The sequence below is a fragment of the Hermetia illucens genome, chromosome 1, assembly GCF_905115235.1.
Source record: "Hermetia illucens chromosome 1, iHerIll2.2.curated.20191125, whole genome shotgun sequence".
Lineage (NCBI taxonomy): Eukaryota > Metazoa > Arthropoda > Insecta > Diptera > Stratiomyidae > Hermetia > Hermetia illucens.
The window spans coordinates 30,470,872-30,485,333 of record NC_051849.1 but is presented as its reverse complement, the minus strand read 5'-3'; the positions used below and the strand labels follow the sequence as shown (position 1 = coordinate 30,485,333).

The 14,462-nt window shown below is 38.8% G+C and overlaps 1 protein-coding gene across 8 annotated transcripts in view; it reads left to right on the top strand.

Annotated features, from left to right (window-relative positions):
* Positions 1 to 12,012, top strand: part of LOC119651627 (oxysterol-binding protein-related protein 2) — a 52,960-nt gene extending 40,948 nt beyond the window's left edge. For 2 of the 8 annotated variants that reach the window (XM_038055314.1, XM_038055331.1), the window contains exons 2-10: positions 2,647 to 2,913; positions 3,035 to 3,255; positions 3,377 to 3,492; positions 3,553 to 3,695; positions 3,760 to 3,957; positions 4,021 to 4,243; positions 4,311 to 4,433; positions 4,489 to 4,712; positions 9,189 to 12,012. In XM_038055314.1, coding sequence (XP_037911242.1) covers positions 2,858 to 2,913; positions 3,035 to 3,255; positions 3,377 to 3,492; positions 3,553 to 3,695; positions 3,760 to 3,957; positions 4,021 to 4,243; positions 4,311 to 4,433; positions 4,489 to 4,712; positions 9,189 to 9,288 — 1,404 coding nt within the window. In that variant the 5' untranslated portion in view covers positions 2,647 to 2,857 and the 3' untranslated portion in view covers positions 9,289 to 12,012. Of the gene's footprint in view, positions 1 to 2,401; positions 2,914 to 3,034; positions 3,256 to 3,376; positions 3,493 to 3,552; positions 3,696 to 3,759; positions 3,958 to 4,020; positions 4,244 to 4,310; positions 4,434 to 4,488; positions 4,713 to 9,188 lie in introns of those variants that run through there. The other 6 variants (XM_038055304.1, XM_038055292.1, XR_005249476.1 and 3 more) reach the window with 5 other exon arrangements.
* Positions 12,013 to 14,462: the final 2,450 nt, after the last annotated feature.

Below are 14,462 nucleotides of genomic sequence, written 5' to 3'. Positions count from 1 at the left end.
CCTCCTCTCATTCGCCGAGTAATGACCTATCAACACTTTTTCAAAGGAATGAACGTAGTGTGGAAGTGGAAGTGGTGGTTCCATCCCGGATAACCTTCAACATCGACGGTGAAATCAATTATTTGCGGACCAGGTTACCAGTGAGGTTTAATTTACGTACGTGCTTTTGTGCACAGAGTAAAGTGGAAATCCGTGAAGATGCGTTAGATCAATTTATCAATGCGGTAAAAAACAATGTTTATTTATGTTCTTAGCAAGATAGCGGAGAATATCTTATAGATGGTACTCAGCAACCTGATATCTCTATAATTGCTTAATATCTTCCTTTTTATGTATGAAACAGATTATGCCTCTTTGCCACTCGTTAGGAATTGATTCACTGTCCCATACTTTGAGCACAAGTTGATGAACCACTTGGTGTAATTGGCTGCCTCCATATGTAACCAATTTGACTGTAATTCCATAGACTCCTGGCAACTTATGATTTTTAAGCCGATGAATTACACGGACTGTTTCTTCTACACTTGGTAGTGGCAGTATTTGTCCATCATCTTCAGTTGGCGGGACCTTCAACTCGCCGATATTCTGTTTGTTCAGTAGTTCATTAAAGTACTCAATGTATTGCTCCAATATGCCCATTCTGTCGGAAATTAGATTTCCCTCTTTGTCTCGCGAGGATGAGGATCGAGGTGTGTAAGGCTTTATCCTACTGACGTGTTAGTAAAACTTGCGCGCCTGGTGCGGTTGCTCCCTGCACTTTTCGAGTTCACAGACCTGTTGGTTCTCCCAGGCTCCCTTTTTTCGTCTGTGAAGTCGTTTCTCCGCTCGCCGGAATTCATGATAAATCTCTGCGCGTGCCCGCGTTGTTTGAGAATTCAACATTATTCGTATTTATGATAACGTTCTTCAGGTGATTGTGAAGATCATTTGCTGATGCTTCATCTCCAGGATCTCTGTTGACTGCGGTTATTGCGACATCCATTTCCCTCTTATAGGTGTTACGGAGGGCTGTGCTGTGGATGGCTTCAGTGTTAACTATCACCTGATTGTCAGAGGGGATTCTGGGGGGTGTTGTTATTCGAGTCCGGAGCACCATGCCAACGAGATAGTGAGAGGTGGCGGCGTTCGATCAGCACGTGGTCAATTTGGTTGAAAGTGGTCCCGTCTAGAGAGGCCCACGTTTGTTTGTGGACCGCTTTCCGTGCAGGTTTCATTTTTTGGCTGACTAAGAAACCTACTCCGAGCACATGGTTTACTGGATGGCCGCTATAATATATGGTGTAGTGACTCTTCTCCAGGAAACCGGTCCCTGTCCAACACATTTCCTGCAACACTGTTACATCAGCCCTATATTGGGACAGGGTACCGGCTAGCTACTTGGCATCTCCATCTCTGTACAGGGAGCGCAAGTTCCATGAGAAAATGCGCAAATCATTATTCCGTTTTCGTTGCCGGGTTCATTGTTGTAAAATTCATCCAGTCCGAGGCTCCTGTTGTGGCTTCGTAACAAGTTGTTTTCCGTGTAGGGTTGTCAGCCCTCCCCCAACCCCCAACCTGGAGGACCAGTTGGTACAATTTGTTCCGTTTTTAGGTGCAGGAGATTCGCGTTCATCATTCTCCGTCTGCAGCTTTTCGTTAAGGAAGAGCTCCCAGCGGTCACCACGTGGAGATAGGGTTTGTTAGTGGAGCTGTTGGTGTTGGTTCAGCAGGCGTTTCCCAGGTTTTATGCTGCATCGTAGGTGCCAATCCACGTTTCGCCCTGGTACCTACACTAGCTTTTCAGCACCAACCAGTAATGTACGATTCTAATCATGTCTTTTTAAGTGTGTGTACAATGTCTTGCCCGACCCATTATTGAAAAAGATTTTTCGATAGCAACGATTTTAATTAAATTATTATTATTTTGGATGGAATTCTTTTCTCAATTAATTCACCAAAAACACTTCTTCTACTTAACATTCACAAGTATTCTACCCCCCCCAGACTATGCGACAGTTAAACGTCCCACTACGTAAGATTGTTTGCATATGAAAATTAGAAAACTATGCAGGGTGGCTATTTTTATGACCATAGCTGTATATAAGAGATTCGTTCATTATATTCTATCATTTAAGCTCTTTAGACTGATTCTTGCCGATTCATTGATGTTTGGCTCTACGTACAATTGCCTCAGACAGTTGTGTTTGCCGTTGCATATTGGTGTAGCGGATTTCCTCACGAGTCGTTAATTTAACTATCTCAGCTCTACCATTTTCCACTAACACCACTATGCTAATTGCTGATTTTCGGGCAAGTGACGTGGGAGAGATTTGTTCGCTATCCGTATCGGACTACATACTCTTGATGTTTGACACCGACGAATTCAGTGAAAGGTTATATTCATAGCCCATGTTACACTATTCAGAAATCCATGCGGCTTCGACACTTCTAGTTAAAAATTTTCACGTCAACCATTCGATTTTTCATTAATTCGAAGTGAACGAATAGACTGTTCGGGCCTTTTTACTTTTCCTTTTCTAAGTGGTTAATAATAATACAAAAAAGGAATAATCCATCATTTGATTTGGAAAAGTATTAAAGGCACTGTTCGTTGAGAATTGATTTCTTGATAAAACTTTCTTCAATATATTTAATATTTCGAAACAGACATGACTTATACTACATGATCAATTCCAAAAAAGATAACAACAGCATCCAAATGTCACAATACTCTCTTCCGTTATAAAAAAACCATTACTAAACTAAATCAATAAAAAAAAAACACCTCTATGAATTTATCAAACAAATCATAATAATTACGATTTATACGAATGAAGTATTATACGAACGAAAAACCATTAGTAATTATTAGTGAAAAATGGCAGAAGAAGTTCATTATGACGAGGAAAATGAACGAGAAAACCATAAATCCAGGTAAACATCATTGTCGGCTTATTTTGATGTAATTAATGTCTACATATGAACTTACAGAATTTTCTATAACATTTGAGAAAACATGATAAAGATTTGACTAACCAGATAATTTTTTTTTCAGGACGTCACTTCCAGTTCCCATGTTCTCTCGAAATGACTTCAGTATTTGGTCTGTTTTAAAGAATTGTATTGGCAAAGAATTAAGTAAAATCACGATGCCTGTTATTTTCAATGAGCCATTAAGTTTCTTACAACGGATGTGCGAATACATGGAGTATGCTAAGTTAATTCGTTTGGCTTCAGAACAGGAGGACCCCGTGGAGCGTATGAAATATATAGCAGGTAGGTCCATAGATATCCTTGCCAATCGTATAATCAATTATACAATTAACTATGAAGAGCCATTCCGGAAAAGCAACCAAATAAAAAAAAATAATAAGTTGATCTTACGTTGTTGTTACAGGATTTGCTGTTTCTGCCCTCGGATCGAACTGGGAACGTTTGGGAAAGCCATTTAATCCACTTTTGGGCGAAACGTTTGAGTTGCAGCGTTCGGAATACCGTGTCGTTTGCGAACAGGTAAATTGTCATGATATCCGGAAGATTTCGAAAATTATTTGAACTATTTTTCATATGCAGGTATCGCATCATCCGCCCGTATCGGCATTCCATGCTGATTCCCCAAGCTTCTTGTTCCATGGATCAATTCATCCAAAATTGAAGTTTTGGGGCAAAAGCGTTGAAATTCAACCCAAAGGAATTGTTACATTAGAACTTCCAAAGTGAGTTGGACATTTGCTTAAGCGTTTTTAGCCTCTGCCTAGTAATACTCTTTCGATCAATTAGGTGGGGAGAAGCCTACACTTGGTCCAATGTAAACTGCTGTGTTCATAATATAATAGTTGGTAAGTTGTGGATGGAACAATATGGGACAATGGAGGTTGTGAATCATACCACCGGTCACAAAGCAATCTTAACATTTAAGCCAGCTGGCTGGGCATCGAAGGATTTGCACCGAGTGGAAGGCTTCATTACAGATAAGAAGTACATATGCTTTGCTCCTTTTTGATGGACTCTTTTTTTACATTATTTCATTATTATTTTTAGTAAGAAAAAGTTACATTTCCTCTATGGCAAATGGACTGAATTTATAAAATGTACCGATATTGATTCGTACGAGGAATATATGAAAGAGAATGCGCACAAGTTCCGCAAGGGTGATGAGAAAGTGAAAAGCCCGAACGACTCACCCGCTCATACTCCAAGAAAAGTATTTTCCAAGTTAAATAGTCTGAAGATGAGTTCATTTAAAAGTCTTTCCATACAAGATGTAAGTTAAGCCTCCAATATTCTGCCAATGTATTTTTTGTAAATGTGTTTCACTTATGTAATTACAGTCAGAAGACATTCCAGAACCGCCAGAGGGTGAGATACCGAAATGTGATTCAACGTATTCCATTGACATTCCACATTCAGTAACAGTATGGGAAGCCGAACAACGCCCACCAAATACGGCAGAGGTACGACCCTACTACACACTCTTCAAAAATTATATATTTATATATATTTTTCCAGTATTATCAATTCACATTGTTTGCAATGTCTTTGAATGAGATTGAGCCTGGAATGGAACCACCAAAAACACTATGTCCAACTGATTCACGTCTTCGACCAGATATACGCAAATTAGAGGCTGGTGACATTGATGGGGCAGCGGCAGAAAAAACCCGATTAGAAGAAAAACAAAGAGAGTCTCGAAAACTTCGTAAGAATAAAAAGGGAGATGAGTGGACACCAAGGTAAGAACATTTTTGTTTAGGGTCCTTTATTTTCCCCTATCTTTTGCAAGGTTTTGTGTTTTGGGAAGAGAGATGTGGTTTTAATTTTTTTTCCATATGTATCAGTGTGGCGTAAAAACGAGGGGTTTCGATTAATATTTTGTCAAATGGATATTCGTATCAAAAAAATGCAAACTGAAAGTGAAACAGGACTTATTTTCAGAAGTTACACACTCGAAAAATCGGGAAAAATTCGCGGGGATGTGCCTATGACTGACCTGGCCCAGTATTTCATTTTTCTCGATCAGTGTTTCATCAGTCTGGCGTCAGTTAGAATGACAAAATTATGGCAAACTGATCGTCTAGGGTATTTTTATGGTAATGACTGCTGTAGTCTTGTTTATACTGAACACGACAGTGCGTCTGTCATTTCATCAGTCCATATCTGATGGATTCACTGGACGAAATATTGATCGTGTAAGGTCAGTCATATAAAATTTAATCCTTAAAATACATCCCATTCTAATATCTACTCAAATATGGGTTATACTAGTGTGCATATTACAAAAATTGACATAAAGAACAGCATAGCGCACAATACTGGAAAGTTTCGTGGAAATCCTATTATTTCTAACAAAGCTATAGCAAGTGGAAATTGTCATTTCCGTATGAATTTTCTATTTCCTAAAAAATCAAAATGTGATACTGACGTCATATTTAAGGTGGATAGTTGACATTTAATACTAAAGGCCCACATGTATGTGGGAAGAAGATTTCTTACTCTGATTCCCTTTTAAGATTTTCTATAAAATAAAACCTCATGAAAATCGTCGTTCACCCCGCAGAAACGACTGAACCTATTGTCACGAAATTTGATGTGAATTCCTTCATATGCAATGACTGGCATGATTTTGGGTTAAGTTTAAGAGGGGTTCCCCATGAATTTGGACGGAGGTGTACATTTTTTCTTATCAGAATATGGTCATGTGAGGTATAACATGAAAACCCTCAATTAGTACCCTTTAAAATTGAAATAATCTTCAATAACAGCTAGAGGATGAAGGATTTAGATTCAAAATGTGTATGTGGCGGAGCGAATAATTTGTGCGACAAACTCACGCAATTGAAAATTTTAGAGTCATAGGGAGAAAGAAAAAGTTTCACCAGGAAAAGACGTCCTTTACAAAAATCGCTCTTTTTCGCTAACCTAAAGTACTTCGTAAATGAAAGTGATGTGAATTTAAAGTTAGAATAAAAATAAAGTTTATAACAATAACACTGGTGTATAAATACAAAATTCGTGACCGCTAAAAACGAACTGGAAAGAAGAAACCATTCGTGTCTGAGGACTAGCGACCAGGAGGGCGATATTTATCATTTTTATTCAGATTCCTCGATATTATGCACTGCACGTGAAAAGAGTTTAGATTATTTTTCGTATTGGAGAAGAGCAAAACACTCGAGCTCTGAAATTCGGAATGCAAATGAAGGCAAATTTACGTGTGCGGCATATGCTGTCTGCCTTGGTACCAGGCGAGTAAACGGTAATCCGATCAACTAGGTGGATAATTTAATCTCCGCCCAGGAAGTGAAACGCAACCGTTCAGGGTGAAGTACTTCCCAGACGCGCGAAATGTTTCTCTCGTGTGTTGGTTGTCCTTGCGGATTACTTTGCCTCGCCATAAGATATCCATGGACAAAATAGGGGCAGGTCCCTCAATAACTGGCATTGCAGTACGGGTGCCACTGTTTTGGCGTAGGAACCCGGCAGCAAGGTTCCGCCAGCTCGAGGTACAATTCACTCTGGTCGGCGTCACAATGGACACCACAGGTTTAACCATGTTTGTTGAGCCTGATGAGGAAGTAATTAAGCTTGTCTCCGATGTGCTCGAAGATTGCTCCTACAAGAGGCTGTAATAGCAGCTCATTAAGCGTCTGTCAGTGAAAAGATACAAACTTAATCACTTACTGACCTAATTAACGCTTGGTGACCGTGCGCCGAGCCAACTGCTAAGCGAAATGAAACGGGACAAAGTTCAGAAGCGGGGTCGGCTCATTCGAGTTCATTAGGATGACTTTTGGAATGTGGAATACGGCGCAAACCTTTCAGAGATTCATTCGCTCTGTGCTGCGGAACCTCCGCTTCTATTTCATGTATTTGAATGATATTCCTGATCGCATCCTCCTCTGAGTCCGAGCATGTGATCTACCTAGAGCGCATTTTCCAATACCTCCTTAAGGCGGGTCTAGTACTCAACGTTGATAAATGCAAATTCCTACAATCGCAGATGAGGTTTGTCGGCCATCTAATCTGAAGGCATCCAATCGGATCCAGTCAAAATTCGAACGATTTCTAGCTTCCCGCTTCCAAAAACCGTTAAGGATCTGAGATTGTTTTTGAGTTTAAACTTCTAGTTTCTAGTCCAAGGCCGCCCAACATCAATTGATCTTTATCGCTTACCTGTCTAGGCCAAAGGCGCAAGGTTTCCGCCTGATTGCGTGGTCCCCAAAGACTGTTCAGGCGTGTAAAGCGACTAAGCACCGGCTGGTGGGAGCTACACTTCGGGCAATCCCTCAGCAAGATGCACTCCTAGCCGTATTTGTCGATGTTCCAGATATTGCCGTAGCTGCTACCCTTCATCAAAAGGTGAACCAAATGTGTCAACCATCGAGCTTTTTTTCCAAAGCTGAACCCAGCTCAACGATACTGCAGCATCTAGGATCGTGAGTTATTAGCTACATATCCCGCAATAATCTTTGCTTTGAAACAGAGCCTGACAAAGCGCCACTCGCCAACTTCGGTATATGAGCTTTACCAGCCAATGCACTTCCAACATTCAATACAAGTGAGCAAATAGACGTATTTCCTCGATCCACGAGAGGCTTCCATACAATCCATCTCAACTTAGTTGCTCCTTTGTGAGATTGGTTTTAGGTATTGCCTCACAATCGTCGATAGGTTTACGCGGTGGCTTGAGACGATATTCCTGAAAGACATTTCTATACAACCTTTTCCCGAGGCGCTCTATCGAGAGCAGATTCCCCACTTCGATATGCCGGGAGTTATTATCACCGAACGATGCTGTTCGAGCACCCCCTTTTCTCAGAGTCAGGCAAACTCCTCGTCTTGGAAAGCCAAACGCCATCGTTACCGGATACCATCTGTAATCCAATGGGATGCTGCAAAAGATTGCAAAGATAATGGTCCAAGAAGACTGTTCATGGTCGCAAGTCCTGCAACTCGTATAACCTCGCAATTTGTATTACCTGGCCTCCGAACAGCCAATCGCGCAGCATTTGCTACAAGCCTCATGGAGCTAGAATACGGAGAGAAGCTAAGACTCCCCAGCGACGCTGTATTTGATATTAGGTTTGGCCCTCAACACCACCGGATTGTTGCCTCTTCTCAAGGGAGCAGTAGGAAACTGAAGTAGCATCCGCCAACCATGCGAAAAACATGACCAACATACGGATCTTAATTCCTGAACTTCTTGCAAAGGCCCTTTGAGGCCTACACTATTTTAGTCTCGAGGTCGGAAACACACTCAGGATTCTCTCCCTGGTCCGGTTAACGCTTTTCTTCCCGCAAGAAAGCACAGGGAGGGCGACGCGTCCATTTTGACTTGCAGCAGCCAGGTTGAGAGGGTCATACATTTGGTACCTCACTGAACAAATGACGAACGGACTCAATTTTGAACGCTCTGGAAACAGTCGGTTGGTAATGACTTCTAAAAAAATAATAATAGTTTTGACAGCAAGAATCAAGAGGAAGGTTGAAAAACAAGTCGGGAAACCGGACGCTAGACGCTTCAGATATGAAAGGTTTTGTGTATTTTTTATATAAAGACATTTGAGTGTGCATGTTTCCCATTAGTACGTAGCACGTAATATATGCATATATCATGTGACAGTATCCACTTTGGGTGATATTGACATTCAAAGTCTTGAATTTGCAAAGAAGCGACAACTTTGACCTATTATAACTTTGTTAGTAATAGTGGCCTACTTTACTGCAAAACTTCGTGGTGCTAGGATACTTAAGGGAGGTTTTGCAACCAATTACTAAAAATTATAGTATATACTATTATTAACTTCATTTGAAACGATATCGGTATGGAGTGTATTTCGGAGCCTAGCCACCATATAGTGGCAGCCTCTTGATTTTTTTTCAGATTTTTGGGTTGTATAGTTTCTGAGAATAGGTCCGTTAAAGAGATGATTACTTTCGACTCCTCGCACTCCCCATCCTTCCAACAAATTTCGAAACTAAGACCGGCTTCAGAAAATACTAATCAAGACCTTTCATTTGATAAAAACATCCACGCTCCGCACATGCATTAAAGTTTTTAGTTTGTTAATTGTAAATTAAAATATAAAAGTTAAAAGTGTAAATGGTCTTTAACAAAATGAGTCTTTGATTATAGTTAAGCTAATTGCTACTCATATTATCGGCTTTCATTTTTAATACTTAATACCTTTTCCACATTATCTTTTCAGATGGTTCCGTTTAGGAACGAACCCATACACACATCAAGAAGATTGGCTTTACAGCGGTGGCTATTGGGATCGTAACTATACTGATCTTGATATTTTCTAAGTCATTCGCAAAATTAAAATAATGCAACGCATATCGCAGATTATTCGCAATTATTGACAAATGCATAACATCACGAAACCGCTACAGTTGAATAAAGTATTATTTTAAAAGACAATTGTGAAGAAAACTACAAATAAGCGTTAAACCACTATATCCAATATTGTTAGTATAATCGAATATTAAAGCAATAATGGGATGTGTGTTTTCAAGATAATTGTTTTTGTATAGAAAATACATAACCGCCGTTCGACCGGCAACAAATCTCACTTGAAAAGTTCCAAAACAGTTGGTTCACGAATTTTGTTTATAAAATAGATTCAATTAAATGTTTTTGTTTATATTCCTACCCTAAAATGATAAAGACGCTTATTACTCCTTTGTTAAGTATTCAAAGTTGCAATAAATTTCCATATCAATTGTTTGTAGATGCTTTACAAAGTAGAATAAAATGTTATCTTTTATGATATGCTGAAGAGTGAGTTTTCTATTTTACTCTTTTGAGATTCGCTGAAGCGTTAAACGTAATTATCAGGCATCCTTTTTGAACTATCGAAGGATAGATATTATTACACAAGTCGGTGGATATTAGACTCTATCCTAATAATACGAATGAATTCTAGTCTTTTATATCAAATTCCAGAAGAATTTTGTAGAAAGCTTAAACTTATAAATTAATTTAACTTACTGCTTCTGAAACATTCCCCTGAACAAATACTTTTCCAATTTTTTTTAACCACAAATATAATTAGGAGGTTGTTTGTTAGCCGGAGTCTTAAAATGAAAGATTGTCTTGGAAGATATTTTTCTGGTTTATTGGCTAAAAGTATCTAATTTAAACAAATGCGTATTTGGGGGCTCAACTGTCTCCTTTTTCAGTGTTTTTAGATAATAAAAACCAACAAAACGGAAAAATATCTTCCAAGGCAATCTTTCACAAATATAAGTTTCGAAAATTCCTGTTTCATTGCTTATAGTATTGATTGAGTTGATTCACAAATTGAATAATTTTTCTACGATAAATAGAGGCGCTAGCATTTGTTATTGAATCCCAATCAAGAGAATGCCTATCACCTTTATTTTAAATTTAGATATCTTTCAACTGAGGAACACATCCAAAACTGCACATCGAATTATATATTAGCCTGAAAGAAATTTGAAGAAATGATTTGCTTTTTTGAACTTTTGCATAGAACCGAGTCAATTTATAAAACAATAAAAAAGTGTATAGTACCCGCCGTTGAAATTTTTGACCGACATAGACGCCTCAGAAACATTCAAATTACTTTATTATTTTCTGCGATCTTGTCAATAATCGGCGTTATCAATTTCAATTTCAGTCCGTAAGTATTCCACTATATAGAATAGACCTATTCGGAGTCGTTTTCCTTAAATATGTTTTGAAGGATCGCGATATTTTTCACCCGAGAATAGCAGATATGGTTTTAAAACAGAAGCGAAAATCGAACAAAAATAAATCAGTGACTTTTTACTGAAATAATTCCAGATAGAAGTGGCGTTGACCAACGGGAGGCAACCTTGATGTATTGCAAATCTACAGTCCTTTATATATTGCAAGCCCTTAACACAAACAAAAGTTAGAATTATTCTCAAAGTTTGGTGTCGTGAATAACCGAAAAAATGATGTCTTCAGAAACAAACTTACACATGGGAGAAAGTGTTAATTTCACATAGATATATGATTATATCCTTCAAAATATAATTAGTTCCTTATGTAACTTCCGCGTTGCTTTTGACCAAGTACTGATTACTACTTTCCATCCAAGATTAGACAATTAAACCAGCTTTCGAGAATGTATTATCCATTATTATTCAGTTTTTATACTGAATCATAATTTGCTTTAAGAAATTAAAAATAGCATGTGAGCATTGAAAAAATAATGCAATCATAACAGCTTTCATAAAACCATGAAATCTTCAATTAAAAAATGTGATCTTTATTATTGAAAACACAGCATAAAACAAAGAATTATTCCAACAACACAAACAACGTACGACACAATCAGTTTGATAGAAACTACACAACCACTGAGGGAATATAAATGTCTGTAATTAAGAAATATAAGAAAAACAAATCTTTATTACTCAAGCATTGTGTATGCATGCCAAAAACTATACTGTAGAAACTGTATAATAACGTTAGAGAAATTTTAATTAGAAAAAATATTTTCGACATGTTTGGCAAGTAGTGAAAAAAAAACAAATAAATGGAAGTATTATCGATCAAAGATCATAGAAAAAGTTAAAAAGTTGTAGAAACGTGTAGAAAACATAAGAGAAAAAGCGCATGCATATAATGATTGTATATTGTAGTAATGTTTCGGACCATCTTTATTTACTACATTATAATGTACACCTTAAAATTCTTAACAATTGCAACACGAAGTTAATAAAAGAAAAAAAACTGAACGTGCTAGCTGATTTACATAGCTTCTATTATATACATTAAAATGTCTAAAAGAAATCTGAAAGAGAAGGAGATTTTCTGGGAAATGCAAAATAACAAAAATATATTTTTATTCACATTTTAATTTTGAGAGCAAATACACAATAACTATTTCATATAAATTGTTACCTAAATTATAGTGACCATTGATATGAAAGGAATGACTTGTATGATATTTGTAATTTTTGAGCTATAAAACAATATATTGTTGTAAATAAGGGAATTATGAATAATAAATTATTTGACATTTAATGCAAAAATTTGCGGAGGTTTCTTTTTAATGCCTGATATTGACCGCACATTGCAAGCAGCCTATTTCTATTGTATACTTCTAAAATGGTTGAAATGTATATGTCTAATAGACATCAATTCATCTCAAAAAATGAGGACTAGATCTTTCAGGAAGATAATGGCTCCAAACATCCTAGCCGGCTCTGCACAAACTGAAAACGGTAAAATGGCGTAGTCACCCTGAATTACCCTGTACAATCGCCTGATGCTAATTCGATTAAAAATGTCTGGAAAGTATGCCCCAGAAATCATCATCATCAACAGCGCAACAACCGGTGTCCGGTCTAGGCTTACCTTAATAAGGGACTCCAGACATCCCGGTTTTGCGCCGAGGTCCATCAATTCGATATCCCTAAAAGCTGTCTAGCGTCCTGACCTACGCCGTCGCTCCATCTCAGGCAGGATCTGCCTCGTCTTCTTTTTATACCATAGATATTGCCCTTATAGACTTTCCGGGCTGAATCATCCTTATCCATAGGGATTAAGAGACCCGCCCCCCGCAACCCGTTGAGCCGAACTTTATCTACAACCAGACGGTCGTGGTGTCGCTCATAAATTTCGTCGTTATGTAGGCTACGGAATCGTCCATCCCCATGTAGGAGACCAAAAATTCTTCGAAGGATTCTTCTCTCGAACGCGGCCAAAAGTTCGCACTTTTTTTGCTAAGCACCCAAGTCTCCGAGGAATACATAAGAACTAGCAAGATCATTGTCTTGTACAGTAAGAGCTTTGACTCTATGGTAAGACGTTTCGAGCGGAACAGTTTTTGTAAGCTGAAATAGGCTCTGTTGGCTGCCAACAACCGTGCGAGGATTTCATCGTCATAGCTCTTATCGGTTGTGATTTTCGACCCTAAATAGGAGACATTTTCAATGGTCTCAAAGTTGTAGTCTCCTATCTTCATTGTTTTCGTTTGACCAGTGTCATTCGATGTTTTCGTTCTTTTGGTTTTGGCGCTGACGTTGCCACTATGTACTTCGTCTTGCCTTCATTAATGTGCAGCCCAAGATCTCGCGCCGCCTGCTCGATCTGGATGAAGGTAGACTGTACATCTGGGGTTGTTCTTCCCATGATGTCGATATCGTCAACATAGGCTTGTAGTTGGGTGGACGTGAAGAGGATGGTGCCTCTCGCATTTACATCGGCATCGCGAATCACTTTCTCCAGGGCCAGGTGACTTTGATCCAGCGGAGCTTATTATTCGTCAATTTTCTTCCCGGGCAACCAACTACTTCCCATTCTTGCAAATTTCTTTACCCCAATCTCAAAAAAAAAAAAAAAAACGCGCACGACACCGTCCGCATTTGTCACCTCCCTCCTGTTCTTCGTTTTTGTTTCTTTCTTCCCCAAAAAAAATCAATCCTCCAGCTATGTAGCGCGGCAAAGCAGAGCAGGGCACCACACGGACAAATTCCCCTTTCGTGGCAGAAGTCCGTAGATTTAAATTTGAAATTTAGAATTTTATTTTGAAATATTAGATCCTCAAAAGCAGCTAGGAAAATTATATGGGCGTAGCAAAAGGCCTCCCGTTATTTAGAGTCCCCTGTTATATTGGAAGCGGCAGGGAGCAAACGTTTAGGTTGGGGTGAGCCGCTGTAGGGCCACCATATCATCTGAGGGGAAGACGAGAGTCACCCGTCACGTAGATGTCAGAATCGGCTCAGAGCTGATCCTTCCCCGTTCATCTCGCAGTCGTTAGGCTTTTGCGAAATAGGCAGTTTAGTTCCTTTAGGATTAAAATCTTCGGCGGCATCAATCCGCTTCGAGACTTCACGTCTCTATTAGAGTAGTTTACCCCGGTGGGTTTATTTTTGTTGACTCCTGAGTCAAGGCACTTGACAAAATTTTTGTGTCCTGACAGGGAGATAATATTGGAGAATTAAGAACCCCGGCTCTCATCTCTCCGAACTGCCAGCATTCACGTTAGCTACAGCACGTGCTGTCCGACTTCATGTTTTATCTCGTGCAGTTGGTATTCATGGCTGGCAAACCTATTAGGGGAGTTTGGTTGGTTGACAACCTTGGTGACTGTGTTGATGCCACCCTGGACTCTCGCCGTAACAATTCCAGATAAGAATTGAAAGCATTTTGAAGTAATTGGCACAAGAAATCTTGTTAAAAACTGTGGTATTCTATGTATGTTTCAGTGGTACCTTGTTACTTAGAGGGTTAATAATGAATGAAGGAAACACCTCGAAATGTTGCTTATTTCACTGTGAATTAGATTGAGCATCCACAAAACAACGATCATGATTTGAGTGTAATTACGAGGTATTTCTAGTGATTGATTATTTGAAATAATAAAAACTTGTTTTTCCTATTCGTTAGTGTTGATTCATATTTTACAAAGCCGACATTTCGGGAACTACGTGTTCCCTTTATGGGTACTAACAAGTCTAACAACGAGTACGATGTTCTT